Source organism: Acinonyx jubatus, chromosome C1 (genome assembly GCF_027475565.1).
Source record: "Acinonyx jubatus isolate Ajub_Pintada_27869175 chromosome C1, VMU_Ajub_asm_v1.0, whole genome shotgun sequence".
Classification (NCBI taxonomy): domain Eukaryota; kingdom Metazoa; phylum Chordata; class Mammalia; order Carnivora; family Felidae; genus Acinonyx; species Acinonyx jubatus.
Window position 1 is genome coordinate 11,534,283 of NC_069381.1, and position 23,174 is coordinate 11,557,456.

The 23,174-nt window shown below is 60.9% G+C and overlaps 2 protein-coding genes across 5 annotated transcripts; one reads left to right on the forward strand and one right to left on the reverse strand.

Annotated features, from left to right (window-relative positions):
* Positions 1–3,140: 3,140 nt before the first annotated feature.
* On the reverse strand, positions 3,141–6,638 carry HSPB7 (heat shock protein family B (small) member 7). Its single transcript, XM_015072937.3, has 3 exons — positions 6,345–6,638; positions 5,643–5,776; positions 3,141–4,408 (listed from the first exon to the last, which is right to left on the reverse strand). Exons 1-3 carry the CDS (start codon positions 6,538–6,540, stop codon positions 4,229–4,231), a joined length of 510 nt encoding a protein of 169 aa, XP_014928423.2. The 5' UTR covers positions 6,541–6,638; the 3' UTR covers positions 3,141–4,228.
* Positions 6,639–11,070: 4,432 nt separating this feature from the next.
* On the forward strand, positions 11,071–23,115 carry LOC106975579 (chloride channel protein ClC-Ka). Of its 4 annotated transcripts, none has more exons than XM_027060313.2 (20): positions 11,072–11,202; positions 11,810–11,916; positions 12,609–12,737; positions 13,524–13,652; positions 14,254–14,393; positions 14,729–14,806; positions 14,911–14,989; positions 15,521–15,646; positions 15,947–16,031; positions 16,138–16,239; positions 16,825–16,909; positions 17,171–17,344; positions 17,797–17,866; positions 18,036–18,146; positions 18,489–18,702; positions 19,271–19,404; positions 21,161–21,249; positions 21,382–21,465; positions 22,233–22,319; positions 22,669–23,115. In XM_027060313.2, exons 2-20 carry the CDS (start codon positions 11,817–11,819, stop codon positions 22,714–22,716), a joined length of 2,064 nt encoding a protein of 687 aa, XP_026916114.1. In that variant the 5' UTR covers positions 11,072–11,202; positions 11,810–11,816; the 3' UTR covers positions 22,717–23,115. The 4 variants fall into 4 exon arrangements, with proteins under 4 accessions (XP_053063603.1, XP_053063605.1, XP_026916114.1 ...); XM_027060314.2 differs by having other exon boundaries at positions 21,385–21,465; XM_053207628.1 differs by lacking the exons at positions 21,161–21,249; positions 21,382–21,465; positions 22,233–22,319; positions 22,669–23,115 and adding an exon at positions 20,646–21,154 and having other exon boundaries at positions 11,071–11,202.
* Positions 23,116–23,174: the final 59 nt, after the last annotated feature.

A 23,174-nucleotide genomic window follows, 5' to 3' on the forward strand; every position in this document is an offset into this window, starting at 1 on the left:
CCTAAACGCAGTAACGGTAGCATTTTCAGTGTGTGGCACCCGTGAGCTACAGCCGGCCACCACACACGAGTCCCGGGTCCCTTACATGCATTGCAAAACAACCTTAGCGGGGCGCCTGGGTGGCTCGGTTGGTTTCAACTCTTGGTTGCAGCTCAGGTCACGATCTCCTGGTTCTGAGATCGAGCCCCATGTGGCCTCTGCCGTTAGCTCTCAGCCTGCTTGGGATCTCCTCTCTCTCTCTCCCTCTCTGTCTGTCCCTCTCCCACTCATGTTCACTCTCTCCCTCTCTTTCTCTCTCTCTCTCAAAATAAATAGACAAAAAAAAAAAAAAATTAAAAGAAAAAACCCTCTAGCAAGTAGATTCTATGAGCACCGTTTACAGATGGGGCAACTGAGGCACAGAGAGACTATGTGACTCCCCCAGGGTCACACAGGTCAGAAGCAGCAGAGTCAAGATTTGAACCCAGGTGAGGTAGCTCCAGAGTCTGTGACCGACCCTCCACTATTTACTGAGGCTCGTTGGCTTTTTGAAACACCCAACAAACGCGCGTTTAGCCCCTTTCCCATGCTAGGGTTGGGAGCAAGAGGGCAGAGTGAGACATCTTCTGCCTTTGCGGAACTAGGATCGCAGGCAGATTGGGGAGGGGGGGGGCCGGGGTGTACAATGTGGGAGGTGGGAGTTGTCTCTGGGCTGGGGGGAAAGGTGGCCATGGCATGAAGGGGTTGGTCTGGAAGAGATGCCCTGGCCGGAGGGTCTGGAGGCCTGGGTCTTTATCTCACCTCGGCCACTGACTTCTGGGTGACCCCGGGGCGAGGCGCTGGGCCTCCCTGGGCCTGGGTTCCCCACCACACCAAGAGGACTGTGGAGTGACTCCCTAAGGGCACAGGGCTGGCCAAGCAAGTGGGTCTGCCTTCACCCTTGGCAAGTTCGAACATAAAGTCTGGGCCTCAGGTTCTTTGGGTTCTGTCTGCGCCCTGAACTGGTAGCTCTAGAAGGCTTTCTGGAGGAGGCGGCTTTGAGCCTAAAAGTGAGGGAAACTTCTAGGTCCTTGGCACCCTTGGGGGTCCCCGGCACCATCTGACCTGGGCTTCTCACAGGTCTCCGGCCCCAGGAGGCTGTATCTTTTCCACTCCCCCTGCCCTCCTGCACAGGCCCACTCCAAAAACTATAGATGTACAACTTTGCCTTTCCGGTGCAACAGGCCAGAATAGGGGCGGGGGAGCTGACTTGCCCCTCCCCCTCGGGTACGGTTGGGGGCGGGGAGGGGACCTGATTGGGGCTTTCTGGAGCCGGAGACAAGGATTCAAATCTCAGCCAAGTCACTTCCAAGCTGGCGACCTTGGGCCAGCTGCTTGACCTCTCTGAACCTCCTTGGTACCTACTTTGCAGGATCCTTGCAAGGATGAGCAGCATGCTGGGCACACACTAGGCACTCAGTGAATGGGGCTGCTAAAATTATCCCTCACGGGGTGGGGGTGGGGCGCAGGGCCAGCAGCCAGGCCTATGTTTAGCCTGGAAAGGGTGGGGGGCGGAGGAGACAAAGCGCTGTGGCCAGCCCAGGCGCCCAGGGGGCGGAGCCGATGAAAGAGGGCCCCCGCTGTCCCCATCTCCCCGCCCTCCTCTCCCACAGGGTCACCTTGGTCGGAGGGCTCTCTCAGACAGCCTCTGCTCTGTCCCCTGCAAAATCTTCAGCTCCGGAACCTAGGTCGGGGGCGGGGGGGGGGGGGGGGGGATGGTTCTGGGGCTGGGGCCTGGCGGGGGGGGGGGGGGGATGGTATTCGGCCCCACTGGCCGCTTCTGGAGAAACTTCTCCTTTTCTCAGCCCCGGCTGCCAGCGTCCCAGCCCCCAGCCCCCACCCCCTTCGCGCGACCCTGGGAGGGGCATCGCTGGGGTCGGGAAGCCAAGGTGAGCCTGCCCCTGGGTAGGGGTCGAGGGAGACTGGGAAGCTGGCCCGGCTCCACCCCCAACCCCCCGCGCTGGTGAGTTTCGGGGCTGCAAATAGCCCAGTGGAATCAGTGAGTCACGGAGGCTGGAAATACCGCGCCCCCTCTCCTTCTCCTCCCCTCCTCCGGCCCGCAGCCAGCCGGAGCTGCACCGGAGACTGCCTGGCACTCGGGTTTCAGTAGCGCCTGCTGGTGTTGGGGGTGGGGTGGGGTCCCTCCAGAGAGCACGCAGACTCCCCGAACCAGCCAGCCCTCCAGCCAGGTTCCAGCCCTGCTCTGCCCCTGGCTCTGCGTGACCCCGAGCCCAGTCACTCAGCCAGTCTGGTCCTCAGAGTCCATGTGACACCAGATGGGCTTCAAGAGGGCAGGTGACACAGTGCAGCTGGCCCACCCTCGGTGTCCCTGTGCCTGGGACGGTGCTCGGCATGTAGCAGCAGGGGCCGGCGGTTGGAAGAGAAAGCACCGCAAGGTTTTTCAGGGCAATAATTCTGGGATTCCCGCTCAGGTGGGTCTGGGAGCTGAGGGAGGAGACCACAGGCCACCCACATTTCTGTGAGGTCCTGGCAGTTTACTTGAGGTGCCACCCCTGCCCCCAAATCTCAAGGAAGTCAGATCTGTCTATCCTGGGGTTTCTCCCCCTGGCTGCCTCCAGTCCCGACCCAAGTTTGAGAATTTCAGGCAGGTGATCTGCAGAAGTGATTCTGTGGTGATTCTGTGATTCTGTGGTTTATTGTGTGTGCAGGGTACAATGCTGGGGTCCTCCCATGCCCCCTCCCACCCCCCAGCCGTCCCTTAAGGGCCCCAGAATGGCAGGGTCACGTCAGAGGCCATCCTATAGAACACTGACCCAAGAGGTGCAGAAGTCAGAAGCTGGCCCTGCCTCTCGCCCCAGGGGGCCTCAACTACTGTGAACCACCCCCTTTCCCCCCACCCCTGCATCTGTAGGTTGGAGACTGAGCCAGTGTCACTGCAGGTGTCTGGGGCTCCTCAGCATGAAGGCTGATTGGGGGTCCCTGCCCTGGACTGGAGACTAGGAGGGAACTGGGCTGGGGGCTCTTCCCATGGTCTGGGCCCTCTCTCCAACAGGAAGATGTGGGTCAGGGGGACATAGGCCATAAGGGACAAAATGAGGGGAACTACTCCCCAGTGCACAGAGGGGTTGGGGGTGGGGCCGTTTGAGAGCAGCTTTCACAGCCTGGGTTCAAATCCAACCTTTAATGAGTAAGGTGGGCATTCAACCACTCAGAGACTCAGTTTCCCCATTGATAAAAATAGAGATTGTAAAATCTGATTTTAGAATGTTCTGCATTCAGCCTCAACCAATGGTCATGCTCAGTATTTGAAGGACAGGACAATAGGCGTGCGTGTTGTATGTACACGCACCAAGCCTTATAGATTCATTGATTGAAGAAGGGGCAGGGTTGGGGGGGAGGTGACTGGCCGCGGGGGAAGGTTGGCAAGAAGCCGGGGTCCAACCTTGAAGACCCAAGGCCCCATCCATGTTCTCTCTCTCACCTCATCTGGGGGACCTGTCTGCGGAAGCAGCCCCGGGAGCCCAGGTCTCCAGGTGGGAGGAGGGACCAGCCCCGCCACCTCTGCCCGGCCTCGCCCGAGGGCACAGCAGGTAACCGAGGGCAGAAGTGTTGCAGTTTCATCGTGAACCCTCTGTATCGGAAAAACCCCATCTATGTACAGACGTTGTGTGGCCCTGCCCTGGCACAGCTGGTGGGTGGGGACACCGGGTAGCAGGGAGCCTGGCAGCTGGTTTGGGGCTCGGGGAGTGGCAGAGAAGAGGGTTCCTGCCACGGCTGCCCCCCTGTGGTTCCCCTGGGCTGTCCGACCGGGATCAGCACCTCGGCTAATATCCGCCTCTTCCTCGCCCGCTCCCCTTGGCCAAGGGGGTCCCAGGTCCCTGTCCCCCCCGCAGGGACTCCATAGATCAAAGGAGTTGTCCATCTGTCTGTCCTGCAGATTATTTACCTAGTGCTCCTGCCTGTCCCAGACCCCTTCCCCAAAGTGGGTTCTTTGGGGTCTCCCTTTCCAATCTCAGTCCCTTTATTCTGGATTAAGGGAAAGAGGCCACATCTGGAATCTGGAGGCCACAGGTGAGGCAGAAGGCCTCAGTTGTGGGGGGCGGGGTTGACCCACCTGGGGTCTGATGGTGTCAGGGCCTGGAACTTGAGCTGAGATGTTCTGCAAGCTGTCATGAGAGGTGAGGAAAACGTCTCTGGCAGGCCAGTGGGGGAGAAGGGGGGAGTGGGGGGGACAGGAAAGGGGAGGCCCTCAGATTTTTATCTCTGTCCGGAAGGTCTGCTGGACGTGCTCCGTGTGTGGGTGACGCCGGGCCCGGATGGTGAGGCTGCCGTCTTCCCTCAGGGCTGAGGTCACGGAAGTGGGGTCCACGTCCTCGGGCAGCTGGCACTTGTGAGCGAAGGTGTTCATGACTGTGCCGTCGGCTGCCAGCTAGGGAAGGGGTGATGGGTCAGGGCCGGATGCCCCCAGCCCCGTCCTGCTCACATCAAGTCTTCCTCCTCTCACCCCAGCCGGGCCCCGACATGCCAAGGGGTTCTACCCTCGGGAGCAGAGGGGCTGGCCAGGGTGGCGGTGGCTGAGGGCTGTATGCAGGGCCAGCCTCAGAGCTGCCTTCCAGTGCTTCCCAGGGGGAGGCAAGGGGCTTCGGGGGGGGGGGGCAGCTCAGAGAGGGAGCTCGGTGGCAGAATTCAGAGCCCCCGGGGGGACAAAGAGAAGACAGCACACAGCAGGGCCGTGCCCTCTGGGATGCCCAGACGCACTGGGCGTCCGGGGCCTGGGCTGGGCCGGCAGCCCCGCCCCCACGACTCGGCTGGCACATCGTGTCCAGAGGAGGCTGGGGCGGCTGAGTCACTGGCGGGGGTTACAGGGCTGGCACGTGCTGCCCTCTGGTCCTGGTGCCCACAGTCCTCAGCTTCCCTGGCAGAGGTGCCAGGGCATGTAGCCTCCCCTGCTCGGGAGAGGAAGCTAGGCCGTGGGGGATCTGGAGGCAGCCTGGCAGGCCCTCTCTGATGGGCAGTCGTGACTGGGGCCCTGGGGGTGGGGGTGGGGAGGGTGCAGCGCTCCTGTGCAGGCCGGGCCGCACCCTCCGCCGGGGTCTCAGCCTCCTGGGAGCTGGGACTCAGAGACCCTAGTGACCCAGTGACCCTGAGGCCCATGGGTGGAGGGAGTGCGGGGTGGGTCCGGAGTGTGTCTGACCCTGAACTGCAGGGCCTCTGGCCAGACTTGGGCCCAGGTCAAGGATCCCAGGAGGATGGGGGCTGAACCACTGGGTAGGGGAGGGAATGTCACGTGGGGGAGCTCCTCCCTGCCAGCTTCCCAGGTGAGCCCCCTTCCTACCCATAGGCCTGCCAGGAAAGCTGTCCCCACTCAGCCACTATGTCCATCCTCTGGGCCCCCCTCAACTCACCTCCTCAGGTGCCGCCTCCCTGCATCCCTCCACCCTCTCCCATTCCCCTGTGGCTCCCTCAGCTGCCCTTGGCTCCTAAAGAAAGGACGTCAGAGTCTTGGGTCCCGTGGTCTACAAGTAATAAAAGCAAGGTCTCTAGTTTGTTCTGGGGGGGCTCGGGGGAGGGGCACTGGACAAGGTCTGGGGTCCCAGCATGGAGCATGGGGTACAGAGGGTACAGACGTGGAGCCGGGGTCCAGACAGGGTGGGCAGGCTCACCTTCTCAGCCCGCACCTCGATGTGGTTGTTGGAGGTGGTGACAATGATGTCTTCAGGTGAGAAGTCACTCACATCCACTGCAAACTCATAGGCGTCCCCGAGGGTCTTGATGTTGCCCGGCCCCCCGGAACGGGCTGTGGAGGAGGCTGCTGTGAGCTGAGCACCGGGCAGACCTGCGTCTAGAACCAGGGTCTCTGGCTCCTCTTGGGGAAAGGGGCAGGCCCCCAGGCCTCGCCTCCCTCTCAGCTGTTGTTCCCAATCCCCCAGCCCACCTGTCCTCACCTCTCGCAGCCCACCTTCTCCGTGGTGGGGCCAGGCCTCACCCAGCACAGGTGGGAGGACTATGTGTATGTGACCGTGTCTGTGGCAGCCCCCCCGCCCCCCCACCCAGGCCTGAAGGCTGGGGGATGCCTCCCACCCCTCAACCCCGTCCTGCCCCCTACATCTCCAGCGAGGACCTGGCCACGGGCTGTGTGTGGCCATTGGCATCATAGCTGACCCTGGGGGCCACAACTCTTCCTTGGAGACCAGCCTGTTCTCCTGGCCACATCTGTCCCTGGCCACATCTGTCCTGGTGGCCACACGTGGCTATGGTTGTATAGCACCTGTTCTTGGCAGCTCGGCAGCCGTCTCCAGAGGTGGCCAGGAGCAGGTGTCCCCTACCTGTGCATCGCCCCTCCCCTCAAAGCCCTGACAACTTGCCTGGGAAGGCCCGGGGCTCTGAGTGGGGCCTCATGAAGCTGCCAAAATCCTCGGAAAACATACTCAAGGCTTTCTCCATGGGCGGGTCCTGGGCTGGGAGGGCACGGGAGGCTGAGGAGGATGAGGATGAGGAGGACGAGGAGGAGGAATGGAAGCTTCTCTCCGCTCTGAAGGTGGAGGAGGTCCTGTGGCTCATCCACGGCGGGCGGCCGGGCCCTGGCCAGGCGGGCAGGGGGACAGCAGAGGGTGTGGGCTCTGGGGGAGCATGCTGGGCCCTGATTGCCGGCGCTTTATAAGGCCCGACCGTCCCTGGGCTTGGGGCCAGCCCCTTGTCTCCTAGCTAAATTTAGGCCTTGCCACGGCCCGGAGGGGGCTGGAAATCTTCTCCGGTGAGGCAGCACTGCTGACAGTCCGGCACACGCAGGCCCAGGCTGAGCTCACAGCCCAGCATTCCAGGCCGAGAACTCCAGCCCAGGGGCCTCCGCAGCAGCGGGCCGGGGGCAATCTGTCCCCTTGCCACTCGGACACCCCGTGCCCACCCCAGGACCTTGTGGGTGTGGTGCTTCTGAGTCTCTGCGTGCCCCCATCGGCCTGGGGCTCTCTAAGGACTGTGCCTCCCCCATCAGACTGCAAGCTGCTTGAGGACAGGGTTTTCTATTTCCTGTCCCCCCTCCCCCAACATCCCAGTCTTTGGCAAGAGGGGATCTAGGTGGTGGGCAGTCGGGGCGGTGGGGCCCCGAGCCCCTGGCTCTGGGGACGGTAGGAGGTGCAAGGTGAGAAGGTAGGGGTAGGTGAAGGACCCCCACCTGTTGGACCCTCGTGTGAGGTGACTCTTTCCCTCAGGGCAGATAATGTTTACAGCCATCTCTTAGGAAAGACTGAGACAGCCCTTGATTGGGGGGGAGTAGAATGTGCAGCTGTCCCCCTGCCCGCTCCCATGGGTACCCAGATTCCATGCTTGCCCTCCCCCTACTCTCAGGACATTTTGGGGCCCCAAGAGGAGAAAGCTGGCGGTCCTTGGCTGGGGTGGGGTGTTGGGCTAGGACTCAGGGGAGGAGGGCGGATAATTTGGTAATTGTCCTTAAAGATTTAGAAGGTTGGGGTGCCTGCATGCCTCGGTCAGTGAAGCATCTTACTCTTGGTCTCAGGGTCGTGAGTTCAAATCCTGTTTTGGGCTCCATGCTGGGCATGAACCCTGCTTTAAAAAAAAAAAAAAAAAAAAGGTTCTATCATGTTGTATTCCGGGAACTGTTCACTTGACCTCCAGCTCAATGGAGATGCTGAGGACCACAGTGGGCGGGGTTTCGGTTAGAGGTAACCGAGAATTCCCGAAGACATTATTCTAGCTCTGACTTCTGGAGTGCCTCCCGGTTGTGAGCTTTCCAGCATGGCCCCATATGGTTTCCCCACAGCTCAGGAAAGAGGCGCTGTTCCCATTTTATAGGCAGGGAAGCGGAGCCTCGCGGAGAGGGTGGGGCTTGCACGGGGGTAAGTGGCAGAGCTGGCCAGATGGGTCTGATTCAAAGCCCTCTAGGAGGCTGAGGTGACCTGACCGTATGTGTATGGAGACAGGCTAGCCCAGAAGCTCCAGAAACCCCTCTCTGGCCACCCACGGCTCAGCCGAGCCAGGACTGACATCATGCAGGGCCAGTAGGTGAAGCAGGAGAGGCCATTCTGGGGGGGGGGTGGGCACTGCCCAGGCTACAGTGTGGGGTTTCTGTTCTTGTCTCCAGATCCTGCCTTTCCTGCCCAGACCAGCTCGGATTCCTCCTCCCCCATGAAGGCCTCTGTGATTGCTGCAGCCACACAGGGGCCCTTGTCCAGATGCCCACCCCAGCGCCTGGCACTGTGATATGGTCTTCCTGGGGCTGTGACTTCTCTGCTGTGTTTTCACCCCCCCACCTCCCGCCATCAGACTGGTGGTTCCCCTGGTGCAGGGGTCTGCCTCTCTCCCCACCAGATTGGGGGCTCCTGAAGGTGGCGACTGTTTTCCTCTGCTTTGGCTCCCACAGAACATCATCTGTGGAGGGGGGGGGGCTCCATCTAGGGGTGATTATTGCTGCTGGTGGGGTATGTGCTGCAGGGGCAGCCTAGGGCTCAGGGTGCAGCCGGGAGCTGAGTGGCGGCTGGGGCGAGAGGGGTCTGTCACTGTGGTGGAGACCACTGCTGGGCCCGTGTCACCCGTCCTGTCCGAGGGGTTCCAGTAGGGCTGCCAGGAAGTTACCAGCACGAGGCAGAGATGGAAAGAGGGTAGGGGCGGGGGTGGGGGGCCCAGAAGCCTGCCGCCCGCCAGGGGAACAGGAGCCAGTGGCTAAATGCAGACATACGGTCATGGTGCTGAGGGCCTGAGTCACTGCTCCTGGACCTCAGATCTCATTACCCACCCCCGCCCACCGTTCCTCCTCCCCTTCCTCCTATCTCTGAGGCATTGCCTGTGAATGTACTGGATCTACTGACTTCAGTGGCCAGGGGGGACCTCAAAAGGTCATCAAGGCCATTCCCCTGTCTCTGGCAATGCTCTCCCTCCAGATCACAGGGATAGAAGGAACTTCAGAGATGATCCAGAACCTCGAATCCCAAACCTACCAGGGCACCCAACCGTCCGGGGGGGAACATTCGACAAACACAGACTCTTCCCTCTGTGCGCCAAGATTCTGATTTGGGGTCTTGGGAAGGGACCAGGAATCTGTTCCCATCAGGTCCCCACACAGCCAGCCCTCAGGCCTGTGTTTGGAAACCACTCATCACTCAGCAGGTATTTACTGAACACCTACTATGTGGGGGGCACCGTTCTAGGCTCTGGGGGACTCACGATGAATGAGGCAGAGAGAGCCCCTTGCGCCCATGACTCCTCCTGGGGCAGAAGAGGACACCGAGGCTCCGAGTGGTGAGGGACCAATGGGGTGGCAGAGCTGTTCTGGCACCATGCCTGCTCTTCCCCCCACCTGCTGCTGGGACATGACGCAGGAAAATGCCTTTTGGAGGGACTTTGCTGCCCTTTCCCCAGCTTCCTGGTGCTTCCAGGGCTGGGAGGTGAGGCTGGCCCGGCCGATGCCGGCTGTGGGATTGTAGCCTATTCAACAGTTTTCCTGTTACTGTACACAGTCAGCAGGTTGTGGCAGCAAGGTGACAGCGGGCCCAGGCCCACCAGGTCCAGGCAGAACACCAAGCCCGCACCCCACCTCCCACCACCTCCCACGACAGGCACACGCGCTCCTACTTTGGATGGACTTGGCCAGGCATCCGGGGGCAGAGAGCAGCTCAGGGTGCCAGGATTTTAACACGTCACGGAAGGGCCATGATGATTTTCACAGAGGAGCTTTGGCGGGGGGGGGGGGGGGGGGAAGGGAGGGCAGTTACCCCAAATCTCTTTCCCAAATCTTTCCAAAAGCGGCATCAGACCCAAATCGATTGCTTTGTGCTCAAACCCTTGCCCTGGCTGATTAAAGCCACAGGGACTGAAGGAACTCCAGGGAGGGGGGGAGCCAGGCAGCCTAGGGCTGGGTTCAGCCTCTGCTGTGTGACTTTAGACACGTGCTGGCACCTCTCTGATCCTCGATCAGAGGCTGTGAAATGGTGATACCGCCCTTGATTCATAAGGCTGTGGGAGGATGAACAGTGTTGCAAACACGAAGGGCCTGGCATGCGGCAGGCACATAACCTTGTTCCCTCACCATGTCCCTCGTGCCCTCACTCCTACCCTCTGCTGGGGTGGGACCGTCTGTGGCTTTCACTCGGCATTATAGTTTGAGAGGGCAGTTTTCTGAGACCAGAAGGGCCAGATGTGAGGATCAAGTTCAAGTTCCTCCCCAGGCCTCGGGGGTCTGTGGTGCCCCAAATCGCTGCCCCTGCTCCAGCTTGTAGGTCTGTCCCCAACCCCCGATCTCCGAGCAAGGTGGGCAGTGGAGAGTGTGCGGGCTGGAGTTTGACCAACCTGGTTGGGAATTCCGGCTCTGCCCTCGGTGTCTGTGACCTTGGAGCGGAAGCATCACCCCCCAGAGACTCCAATTTCTTTAAAATGGGATAATACCTCCCACCTCGTTGGGTTTCTGTGAGTGCTCACGGATTTGGGGGAGGGTTGAGCACAGAGCCTGGCACACAACCAGGCGACAGCAGCAATGGGGCCCCTCGCCTTTGCCCAAGGTCTTCCTCCAGCTCCACTGGCTTTCTCCCCTCTCCCTTCTCTGCTGCTGCTGCTGCTGCTGCTGCCTCTTTGAGTTTATTTACTTATTTTGAGAGAGAGAGAGAGAGAGAGGAGAGCGAGTGGGGGAGGGGCAGAGGGAGCATCCCAAGCAGGTTCCATGCTGTCAGCCCCAAGCCTGACGCGGGGCTCAATCTCACCAACCGAACCATGAGATCATGACCTGAGCCCCAATCAGGAGTCGGATACTTAACCGACTGAGCCACCCAGGCGCCCCTCTTCTCTGCTTTTTTAAACCCTTTCCATGCCCCGATCTGAGAATCCAGGGCCCTGACCCTCAGCCCCCCGCAGATGACCCCTCCCTGTCCTGCTGGTGTGCAGGAGTTTCTCTCTCCCATGTCCCCCAGCCCACAGCAGGCACCTGCAGCGTGCTTGAGTGCCACCCTCCGTGTGGCTGTCCTGGGTTTCGGGAAGCTCCTGCTCCTGGTCCCCCTTGGCCGCTCTGGCCTGCACGGCCCAACCGGCCTGGGCAGTTCTGGTTGGTTTGTCAAGGACATTCTTAATGGCCACGGTAAACCCTTGCAGGGTGGGGAGGGAGGGAGGCCTAGGATGTTGATTGGTGGAGCGCAGACCTGCTCAGGTGCATCTAGGCTGCAGGCAGAAGTGTCTCTGTTAGAGGAGGGCTGGTTGGGGCCGCAGCAGGGCCAACGGACAGAGGTGAGGGGCTGCTGGGTGTGGAGCCGGGGCCTGGGTTGGGTGGAAGCTGGGCCAGGGCAGGTCGGGCTGGGGCAGGAGGCTGGGGGGCAGGGGGCCAGCACCTCGTTTCAATCTTCACGGGCTTTCCTTCAGCGCCTGCGGTTTACCTGCCTCTGTGGCCTGAGCAGAGGAGAGGGGGGCTCAGGGATGGGCAGGGGGAGTCAGAGCAGCCCCTGGGGACCCCACAGAGTGAGTGACTCCGCGGGGCAAGGAGATTGCTCTGAGCAGTGGAAGGAGCCAAGCAGGAGCTGTGTCCACAGCAGGGGAAGGGAGTTCTGAGGCTTGGGGTCCTGCCTTGATCAACATGGTACTGGACACAAGGCACAGTTAGGAACCCCGGTCCCCACCCCGCATCCTCGGTGGCACCCCCTTAGTGATGAGGGCACAGCAGACCTATGTCCCCTCCTGGTAACTTCACACACACACACACGCACACATGCACACACATGCAAACAGGAAAACGCTTTTCCTTTTTATCTGGGAAGTAGGGGCATCGGAAGGGCCAAGTGGCAGGGTAAAGCCACTGGAGCAGCTTACCAAGGGTCTGTCTGTCTGTCTGTCTGCTCAGGGACCCGATGGAAGAGCTGGTAGGGCTGCGTGAGGGCTCCTCGGGGAGCCCTGTGACTCTTCAGGAGCTATGGGGCCCGTGTCCCCGCATCCGCAGAGGCATTCGCGGTGAGAGCTAGGTCCCTTCCTCTCCCTATCGAAGACCCCTCAGGACGTCACTCCTGTCTACCCAGACCCCACCTCCCCCACCCACCTTGAAGTCCAAGAGCTGCCCTGCCTTGATGTGCCCACAATCACTGGGCGGCCGGGAGGGAAGGGATCTGTCTGCCTGTCCCTTTGCCTATGGGTCAGACGTGCTAGATGTCTGTTGTCTGCCTTTGGGGAGAGCAGGTCCCAAGGCCTGATGGCTATACTGGGGGCTTTGCTCCGAGCCCAGTGGGTGCTGCCTGGTCTGACACCAGTGCGGCCTGTAGGATGGCCCCACGGGTCTGGAGACATGGAGGGGTCCTGCTAGCCCCTTGTGTTCTGTAAGCCGTGGACCCTGCGGAGACACTGGAGGAAGCTGTGGCTCTCAGCACACACTCCCCACCCCCTGCTGCCCCATCATTCTTCCATGAGTATCCAGTGTGGGTGGGGGGGTGGGTGGGGAAGGTGCCAGGCCTCTGTACCCCACCAGGGCCCACCGTGCGGCCACCTTCACTTGTCCAAGTTCGTGCTCTGCCCTCGTGTGCAGACCCCCTTCTGGGCCACCCTGGGCTTGACCACATGGCCCCAGCCCCTGAGCCTGAGCAGGCTTCCAGGGAAGGGGCCGTGCTTGCCCCACCCCTGTCCCGGGCTATGACCCAGTGCCCCTGCCCCAGGGGGCCTGGAGTGGCTGAAGCAAAAGCTGTTCCGCGTCGGGGAGGACTGGTACTTCCTGATGACCCTCGGGGTGCTCATGGCCCTGATCAGCTACGCCATGAACTTCGCTATCGGGCGCGTGGTCAGAGGTAACCCCTCCCCGGCACGCACTCCTGCTCTGGACACAGGCTTCCACGCACGCTCTCGGGATGCCACATGGGCCGCCAGGTGCATCGCGGGTGGAGGAAGGCTCCGGGTAGGGAGGAGGCCTGGGTCTGTGCAGGCGCTGCTCTTGATTTGCTGTGCAGCCCTGGGCAGGCACCTGCCTCTCTATGGGCCTCAGTCTCCTCATCTGCACGACGAGCAAGAGAGGCCCGGATGTGCCCAAGCTTGTCCTCCGAGCTTCTGCCCACCTGTTCTTGCTGCTCCTGTTTCTTTCCTCCCTCCCTCCTTGCTCTCAGCTCAGTAACTCCGGGCAAGGGCACTTGCTCAGGCTACCAGACACAGACCTTTCTTTTCCCACGCCTCAGCAGGCTCTCTGCACCCTGAGATCTCCCAGGAACCGGGATAAGGGGGCAGGAAGGTTCTAGCACCCCTCTGGTGGACTTGCTCAGGGGCTCTCCTGAGCACCTGCTATGCACATGCCCCGGCCATCATCTGAGAGCTTGCTCACAATGACCTTGGGAGGGAAGTCCCACTGCTAGCCCATCTGACAGATGGGGAAGCAGAGGCTCACAGAGGTTAAGTCACTTGCCCAAGGTCACTCAGCTAGGGAGCGGTGACACTGGAATATAGACCCAGGGTCCTGTGTCTCCCTCCATTTGGGGATCTGCTGCTCCCTGGGTGGCCCCAGGCCTCCCCTCTTTGAGCCTCCACTTCCTGGTCGGGGGACACCTGAGGGCTGTGATGGCTCCCTGACTCCCGGGTGTCCCCAGCACACAAGTGGCTCTACCGGGAGATTGGGGACAGCCACCTGCTCCGGTATCTCTCCTGGACTGTGTACCCTGTGGCCCTGGTCTCCTTCTCCTCTGGCTTCAGCCAGAGCATCACACCCTTCTCTGGAGGTGAGCCATTTGCCTGTGTGCTTTGTACCGCGGAGCCTCGTGCCAAAGCCTTTTCCTGTCCCTCGCGGCTTCTGATGGGGGGAGGCAGGAAGCAGTGACCCCATTTCACAGCCAGGGAGGCCAGGCTCAGGGGAGTCGTGTCACTGCCCCAGAGTCACACAGCGAGAAGGCCAGATCTGGACTCTTGGCTCACTGCTGGCTCTGCTTCCTTTCTTAGGGCTCTTCTGGGTGGTGACGGGGAGCCCTGGTGGCGGGTTCCCCAGGGAGGAGGGGCACAGCTCCCCCAGGGCCTCTCAGCTCTGCCTCCAGCTCCAGGCCAGCGCTGGGGAGCTCCAGGGGCACATCCGCGGGTGGCCTGAGCTTCTGTCCTGGGTTCCCCCCACCTTGCCAGAGCTGTCCGCCAGGCTCAGCTGGAACGACACGGGCAGCTCACGTCCCCCTCTCTGACCCTCACCTCTGCAAATGAATTTGCAAATCCCAACTCAGGGTTTTGGAGGACCCGACAGGTTCACAGCGTGGAACATTTTGCGCAGGGTGAAGTGTTAAGAGTCTAATCTGGAGACTGTGCCTCCTCTTGCCCCCCTGTCCATCCCCTGCCAAGGTTCTGGAATCCCAGAGCTGAAGACTATTCTGTCAGGCGTGGTGTTGGAGGACTACCTGGATATTAAGAACTTCGGGGCCAAGGTCGTGGGCCTTACCTGCACCCTGGCCACTGGCAGCACCCTTTTCCTGGGCAAAGTGGTATGGGCAGAGCATTCCCACCCCGCCCCGCCCCCTCTGCCTTTCCCCCCAGGGCCCCACAGAAGCCGGGTCAGCGGGGCCTCAGGCCGATGCCTGCCTTCAGGGGCTCAGTCTTGGGGAGGAGACGGGCTGGGTCCCCAGCGTGTGACAAAAGAACCGGGGAAACGAAGAAGGGTGTGGACGGGTATCCATGCGGGCCTGGATGAGGCTCTCTCTGTGCTCCCCCCGCTTCCCCCAACCCTGGGCCCCGAGGGGGAGGGGCTAGGGCTCTGACACGCCCCCCCCACCAGAGGCAAGCCCCGCCCCTGTGCCCACGGCCCCCCCCCCCCCCGCAGGGCCCCTTCGTGCACCTGTCTGTGATGATCGCTGCCTACCTGGGCCGTGTGCACACCAAGGCCATTGGGGAGCCTGAGGTAAGGGAGTCAGGGAGGGCCGTCCTTGGAGGGACGAGAAGGAGGGGAGGGTGGGGGCTGACTCTGAGCCCCGGACTCCCCCCCCCCCATCCCCTCTCGCACAGAACAAGAGCAAGCAGAACGAGATGCTGGTGGCAGCGGCCGCGGTGGGTGTGGCCACAGTGTTTGCAGCGCCCTTCAGCGGTGAGACCCTCCCTCGCACCCCTCCCTGCACCCCGGGGCCCCCCCACACCGCTCCTGTCCCCTACCGCTGTGGACTGATCCGTTCACTCCTGTGTCCAGCTGAGGGACCTGCAGGAGGGATGGGGGCCAGCTGAGATCTTGGTTCTTACAGCAGACTTTTGAGGGCACGGCCACCCCTGGGTGGGGTGGACGTGTTTATTGAGACACTTCAGGGTTACGCCAGGCAGACCCGGGTTTGAAATCCAGCTTCCCTGCGTGACCCTGGGCTGGTGGGGTCAGCCCTCTGAGACTCACCTCCTTGTCTATAAAATGGGGACCAGAATGGCCCCACCCCCTAGGGCTATTGGAGGGATTGAGATGGCCCAGGAGGGCACACACAGGCATCTGCCCTGGGCTCCTGCCTGCCCTCCCTCACTTCAGGTCAGGACCGAAGAGAGAGGGCAGGCCTGAAGGAGAGAGGAGAGCAGGACGGTAGGGGTCAGGGTGCTGGGATGGGTGGGGGTGGGGCTCTAAGCTCAGCATCACCTTCAGGCGTCCTGTTCAGCATCGAGGTCATGTCTTCCCGCTTCTCTGTCTGGGATTACTGGAGGGGCTTCTTCGCTGCCACCTGCGGGGCCTTTATGTTCCGCCTCCTGGCAGTCTTCAACAGCGAGCAGGGTGAGTCCCCCTCAGACCACCTGACCCCAGGCCCGGCTCCCTCCTCGTCCCTTCCCCCCCTCCCCTCTTTCCCTCTTTTCTCCCTCTCCCCTCTCCTTCCCGACCTGTACTGGGCATGAAGGATGGGGGATGGCACAGTGAGCAAAGAGGCAAAGGCTGGTTGTTGGGGCCTTGAATGCCGGGAAAGGGTACTTCGTGGGGGCAGGACTTGGCACGACCCCCACGCCTGTTTGTTGAGGCTGGGACTGGGGTTTGGCTGGGGTAGGAGCGTGGTCCCTTATCATTTCCCTCCTTCCCCAGAGACCATCACCTCCCTCTACAAGACCAATTTCAGGGTGGATGTCCCCTTCGACCTGCCAGAGATCTTCTTTTTTGTGGCCCTGGGGTGAGTGAGTGCCCCCCACTGGGGGCCTACCCCCCCCCCCCGCCCCAGGCCTGAACTGCCACCCTGTTTCCGGGCTGGGGCTCCAGAACTCCCCTCCCCTCCCCAGGGCCATCTGCGGCATCCTGAGCTGCGTTTACCTCTTCTGTCAGCGAACATTCCTTGGTTTTGTCAAGACCAACCGGGTCACCTCCAAACTGCTGGCCACCAGGTAGGCTCTGGGCAGGGACTGGGGACCTCTCAGGGGGAGCAACCCCCTGGCCCCTGCTCTCAGCCTCCTGATCTGTTTTATAGAGAGCCCTGCCCTCTGTACTGTCGTCCTCCTACAGAGCCCCCCAAACCTTCCTAGCCCACAGGCCACTTATGGAGCCCTGGTTCCCTCCTAACGGCCCCTCTCCGGGTCCCCTCAGCTACCCCTCCACCACCCCCAGCTTGCTGGGCTACCAACCCCTCACTCTGTCACTGAGTTTGCACCCCCCACGGAAGGCCCACTTTCCCATGGAGCCGGAAAGGCTAACTGAGCCCCTCTCCTCCCCAAACCTTGCCCGCCTCCTGGCATTGGCATCTCAGAGTCGGCCTCCTCTGCCCCAGGCCCGCCACGCGTGGCCCCCGTGGCCTGATGGGAGCTCCGTCTGGGCGGGGTGGGGCTGACCCCCACAGGGTTCCTCCCCTGGAGTGGATCCGGCCCCCAGGGTGGTGGTGGGGCCCGCTCTTGTCCTTTTCCCCTTCCGGGGGGGTGAGGGAAGAGGGGGGCCAGCACTGGAGCTTACCCGCTCCCTCTACCCCCACCCCACAGCAAGCCTCTGTATTCTGCCCTGGCCGCCTTGGTTCTTGCTTCCATCACCTACCCCCCTGGCGTGGGCCGCTTCATCGCTTCTCGGGTAAGGGGTGCAGGGCTGGGAACCCCCCCCCCCGCCATCCGTCACCCACTTTGTGCCCGTCATCTCGCGTAATCCCCACCACACCCGTAAGGGGAAGCCTGTGGGTCATCCTCGAGTTCCAGACGAGGACACCGCAGCTCTGGGACGTCAGAGCCCTTCCCGAGGCGGGACAGGGCAGAGGAAGACTCGGGGCAGGGGCAGGGCAGGGGGGTGGCAGGAAGGGGCCCCCCAGCCCCCTCACCGACCTGTCCCCCGCACCAGCTGTCCATGAAGCAGCATCTGGAGTCACTGTTCGACAACAACTCGTGGGTGCTGATGACCCGGAACTCATCCCCACCCTGGCCTGAGGAGCTCGACCCCCAGAACCTGTGGTTCGAGTGGTACCACCCACGGTTCACCATCTTTGGGACCCTTGCCTTCTTCCTGGTTATGAAGGTGGGTGCCAGGGGGCCCCCAGGGGAGTGCACAAAGTGGAGACCGGTCTGGGAGGGGGATGCTTGCTGGTGGCCTAGGCCTCTTCCGCCCGGCCCGCCTGATCTGACTCCCGCCAGCTGTGCGACCCTGGCCAAGTTGCTTCAGTTCTCTGAGCCTCGGTTGCCTCGTCTTTAAAACGGTTGCTGTGTCGGCCTCGGAGGGAAGGTTGAGAAGGAAGAGAGGAAAGCCCTCGGCACGGTGCCAGGCACACAGTAGGCACTTTGTCAGGACGGGTTTCCTGCCCTCGGTCAGCGCCTTCCTGGTCAACAGCAGACACTGGCGATGGGGGCGCGTGCCCGCGCGACCCCCTTCCCCTCGGGACACTCCCCTGTCCCCCCATCTATTCCCTCTTCTCGCCCACTCCTGTCCGGTTGCCCCTAACCTCTGCCCTGCTGGGTTCCCACCGCCCACAGTTCTGGATGCTGATTCTGGCCACCACAATCCCCATGCCTGCCGGCTACTTCATGCCCATATTCATCCTCGGTGAGTCTGGGGTTCTGAGGGTCTGAGAGGTTCAGGGTTACTGGGGCAGGGCTGTGGCTCTTGGCCCCTCCCCTCCCTCCTCTGAGGGTACTGAGGTTGGTCCCCAGGAACAGAGGGCTGTGGGAGCCGGGTCAGCCTGGCTCCCCGTCCCCCTGCTGTCTGTGGCCAGGAGCTGCCATCGGGCGCCTCATCGGGGAGGCCCTGGCTGTTGCCTTCCCTGAGGGCATCGTGGCTGGAGGGGTCACCAACCCCATTATGCCTGGAGGGTACGCCCTGGCAGGTGAGTGCGCTGAGTCCCCCCTGGGCGGGGAGACATGATGGACCCGGGCTGGACCTGGGGGGTCAGCCGGTGGTTCTGCGGGGCATGGGGTGGTCACTGCGCCTCCCCGTGAGCCCCCTCCCTGAGCCCCCGTGACTCTCTCTGGCTCCCGTCTTGTCCCTGGTGCCCCACACTCTCCCTTACCACGCTCCCCCTCACTGAGCCCAGCCATCACGGCACCTCCAGCGTGTGGCCTCTGGACAGCCGCCGTCTAGCACGTGGCCTTAGCCCCGGGTGGCTCTGCGCTCTGCACGAGGCTGGCCCCTGGCCTGAGCCGCCCCGCCCTGGGTCTGCCCTCTGCAGGGGCTGCGGCCTTCTCAGGGGCTGTGACCCACACCATCTCCACGGCGCTGCTGGCCTTCGAGCTGACTGGCCAGATAGTGCACGCGTTGCCGGTGTTGATGGCCGTGCTGGCAGCGAACGCCATCGCCCAGAGCTTCCAGCCTTCCTTCTATGACGGCACCATCATTGTCAAGAAGCTGCCATACCTCCCGTGGATCCGAGGTCGGAAAATCAGGTGAGAGGTGCCCACTTTGGGCTGGTTGATGGGGGTGATGGGTCTGGGTGGGCTGGGGTGAGGCCCCACCTCCAAAAAAAAAACCACAAAACCCTCGCTGTGGCTGACCTTGGACCTGGGTGGTATGGAAGAGGCCAACACACAGCCACCTCGTCCCCACTCTCTCCAGCTCCCTGCATGACCTTGGGCAAGTCCTTGGCCTCCTGGGCCTCTGCGTCTCATTAGCCATCAGTCTGTCCTCATGACGGTAGGACAGAGATTGCCGATTTGCTGGAAACTGGCGCTCGGAGAGATGCCTTGTCTTGCTCGCGTCCCACAGAGAATCGGTGCCAGATCTGGGAGGTCCCCTCCTCTCTCCCACTCCTGCTCTGCTGTCCTGACTGGGACACGGGGGGCTGGAATCAGGCTTTGAGGTCCTCACTTGGCAGCCTCTGTTCCCAGAGAAGCAGGACTGAGAGTCTCTGAGACCCAAGGCCCAGCTCCCAACGAGCCAGGTACCCCTGCCTCGTCCTGGGGTCTGGATATCCTGTCACTCCGGGACCTGAAGGGAGCGCCCTTCCGCCTTCAGCTCTCACCGTGTGACTGTGGAGCACTTCATGAACGCTACCATCACCACGGTGGCCAAGGACACACCGCTGGAGGAAGTGGTCAAGGTCGTGACCTCCACGGACATGGCCACGTACCTCCTGGTGGAAAGCACAGGTGCCCGGCAGGAAGGGGGCAGCGCGGGTGGGGAGGGGACGTTCCCTCGACCTTTCTCTTCGGCCTTGGGGGCCCAGGTCCAGGAAAGGAAAAGCAGGGCATGGGACCTGTCAGGCACCTGAACCTGAGTCTTCTCTCTACAACTGTGTGACCTCAGGTGGGTCACTTCACCTCTTTGAGCCTCGGTTTCCTCACTGGTAAAATGGAGACAGCAACCGCCCTACTCGGGGGGGTTGACATGTTTAAATGAGAGACGAGAGGGGGCTTGTAAGGCACTCTGTGGATACCTTTAGGAATCTTAGAAACCAGTCCTCGTGTGCTTGGGAGTGGGGATAAATCGATGGGAACACTACCAGGGCCTCCCCTTCAAGCATTCCCTGGCTTAGTCACCTCTCTTGAAACCCCGTTGCCATGAGAAAGATCTCTTTGGAGAAAAATGGATGGGCACCTTTGTTAAAAGACACACAAGCTGAATCTTGGGGAAGGACCTAGCTAGAGCATCATTTCCCACTGGGACAAGTACAGTAAGAGTGGGAAAGACATGCCGGGGGGAGGCAGCTATGTCCACTCGGGCCACCGCCAGCCCATATGTGCAAACAAGGCAAGGTACACACTTGGCAAGCATAGCACAGCTGGATTTTGATGCCCACTCATCCTTTCAGCAGGTGCCTTGTTCAGGAAGCAACCTGCACATACCCATACCCACCCCAAGAGACCATAAAGTCATTTATGAGCAACGGAAGCCTGGGCAAACCCCTTAAGCTCTAAGAATTGCAGTTTCCCTACCTGGAAAATAGGGACCAATGCAATATGGAGTTGTCGGAGGTTCTTACCCCAAATGCCAGGCCCTCTCCCCACTCAAACTGGGATACTTTTAACATTATCCCACAGAATACACCAAATACCCCGTTTGAAAATACTTGCATATGTCTGACTCCCCTAAGAGGCTTCACCTCCTGGAACAAAGACAGAACTGGCCTCCAAGACAAAGTCCACTTCTACCCTTAGAGCCACAGGAAGCAAAGAGCCCCCAGCCAGCACAGGCGCAGGTTGTGGGACCCTGGCGCTCACCTAAGACACAGCTTTAATTGTTATTGTTGTCGTTGCTGTTGTCTAAAGGGAGAGTATTTACCTATCTAATTGTAAAGGTTTTTTTTTTTTTTTTTCCTAGTTGTAAAGTTTTTTGTTTTTTGTTTTTTGTTTTTCTGGTGGTAAAGTGTTTTTGTTTTTGTTTTTTCTAGCTGTAAAGTTTTAATTTTGCTTGACAAGAAGGAAGACTACCAGGACTGCCCCCTCAAACCCGTGCCCGCTCTAGTCATGGCCTGGAGTGAGGCTTGCCAAGCCCTCAGCACACGGTGCATTTCCTGTGGGAAATGAAGGGCAAAGCCCGGCCGTGATGCACAGATATCTTCACGCTAGTTCTCCCAAACCTGCTCTTGCCTTGAGGCCCCGCCACAGGGGCGGTCAGGGTGGGCAGGTAACCTCCCGGCCCCCTGGCAGCCTCCCCCAGCTGCCCTCAACCACCAGGCCTCCACATCAAAAGCTGAGTGACCTTGGGCAAGACAATCAACCTCTCTGTGCCTCTGAGCCTCAGCTTCCTCTTCTGTAAAATGAGTGGTAATAGTTCCTGACCCATAGGCTGCTGTAGGTTCCCGAGAGACACGAGAACACCCAGTACAGTTCTTGGCACATAGTCGGTGCCCAGCAAAAAAGTTTCTCCTTCCTGATGTGGCTCTCTCCCTCTCCACTTGTGCAGAATCCCAGATCCTGGTGGGCACCATGGAAAGGACCCACCTGGTGCAGGCACTCCAGGCTGAGCCACCTTCCTGGGCTCCAGGACACCAGGTGAGTACAGGACGGGGAGTGGTCAGCAGGGTCGTGAGGGGAGGGGGCCTCTGGGAAAGGTGGTTCTAGGGGGCCGGCCTGGAGGAAGGGGTGGCTGGCCCAGGCCCCCCATGATTTTTCCACCATCGCCAGCAGTGTCTCCAGGACATATTGGCTGGGGGCTGTCCCGTGGAGCCAGTGACCCTGCAGCTGTCTCCGGAGACCTCCCTGCACCAGGTAGTGGGAGACAGTGGGGAGGGTTGGGGCATGCAGGCATGTGGGCATGCGGGCAGACAAGGACTGTGGGGTAGAGGGAAAGAGCCCAAGAGGGGAACTTAGGCTCCAGTTTTCTTGGCACGCTCTGTCTCCTTCTCTTGGGTCTGCTTCCTCATCTGCGGAATGGACACAGCAGTCCTTGTCCTCTCCAGCCTTTATTCCTAGGATTCTTGGGATGACGCAAAGACCAAGGGAAGAGGGAGAGCTTGGGGGAACAGAAGCCTCTGGGTGGAGAGAGACGGTAGTTAAAAATGTGTCTTTGCATAAAGGTACACATGGGTCTCGGTTTCAGCTCTACCATATTCTCCTCGTGTGATCTTGGGCACATTACTTAATCACTCTGAATGCTGATCCCCTCCCACCCTGCAAAACAGAGCCTGGCACATGGGGTTGGGGACCTGGGGGAGGCCTCAGTTCCTCTGTGCTGCTGGATGATCCTGGATCCCTTTAAATAAACCCGTCCTTTCCCTTGGTCCCTTATGCGGACTCTGGAGTCCTCTGGTGGTCATGGTGGACATTGCAGGCCCGGGTCCTGTCTCCCACCCACCACTATGCACGCGGCCGCCCTACCCTTCCCAGGCTCAGAGACAGGCAGGTGGGCACCACTGGGACGGAGCCCTGACCAGGGCTCCACCTCAGCTCACAGCCCCCAGGCCAGGGCGAGATTGAAGCTAGAGGGGTGGGCTGAGCACATGTCCTCCAATGTTTCCTAACAACCCCTCCTCCAGGCACACAACCTCTTCGAGCTGCTGAACCTTCAGTCCCTCCCTGTGACGTCCCGGGGCAGAGCTGTAGGCTCCGTGTCTTGGGTGGAGGTACGAGGGCCCCAGGGGCGGAACAAGGCAGAGGAGCCATGCTCTAGCAGGCTGGGGAGGCAAGGGGGGGCACCAGTATCCTCCCATCTAAATTTAGAGGGGTCTCACTGGATTCTGATGAGCCTCACTTCTTGGCCCAGAGTGGCTGGCCGCTGTTTTGTGGCCAGTGGCCAGTCTTGCCATTCTCTGGACCTCATTGGTTCCATCTGTGCAGTGGTGGGGGGCGGGGGGCACTGGCTTCAACGTTCACCCCAGAATCAACCCCGAGCAGAGTCAGGTAATACTGGAACCCCCACTCTTAGCCTCTTCTACATCCTCCCTCCCCCCAACCCCTCTTTCTCTGTTCTAGTTGAAGAAAGCAATTTCCAGCCTGACAAACCCACCAGCCCCAAAGTGAGCCAGCCTGGCAAGACGAAACAGGGCGCCTCAGCTGCCCTGGTGAAGGAGGTTGGGCAGGGACCCTGCCTCTCTTCCCCCATCACGGCACACCTCCCGTCCAGCTCAACTGCTCAGTGTAGCGGGCAGCTCCGACCTAGCACCAAAGAGGGTCCCACGGTCACCATGGTCCATCCTGGGTGACGCAAGCACTATGTGCCTTAAGGGACAAGTTCCACCCTGGACAGAGCAGAAATGGAGACCGCAGAAAACCAGCGGACAGTGGGTGCTCATCGAAAAGTCACCAAATTTACAATGAAGACAGGGGTGTATGCAGTCACCAAGGGCAGGTACAGAGGCCCTCTGGGGGTTGTAGGACTCCCAACCAGAGGCTCCTGAGAAAAATAAAGCCGATTCCCAGCGCTGCAGACCGCCTCACCTCAGCTCCAAGGGCGTTGACGTACCTGTGCGGGCCCTGGG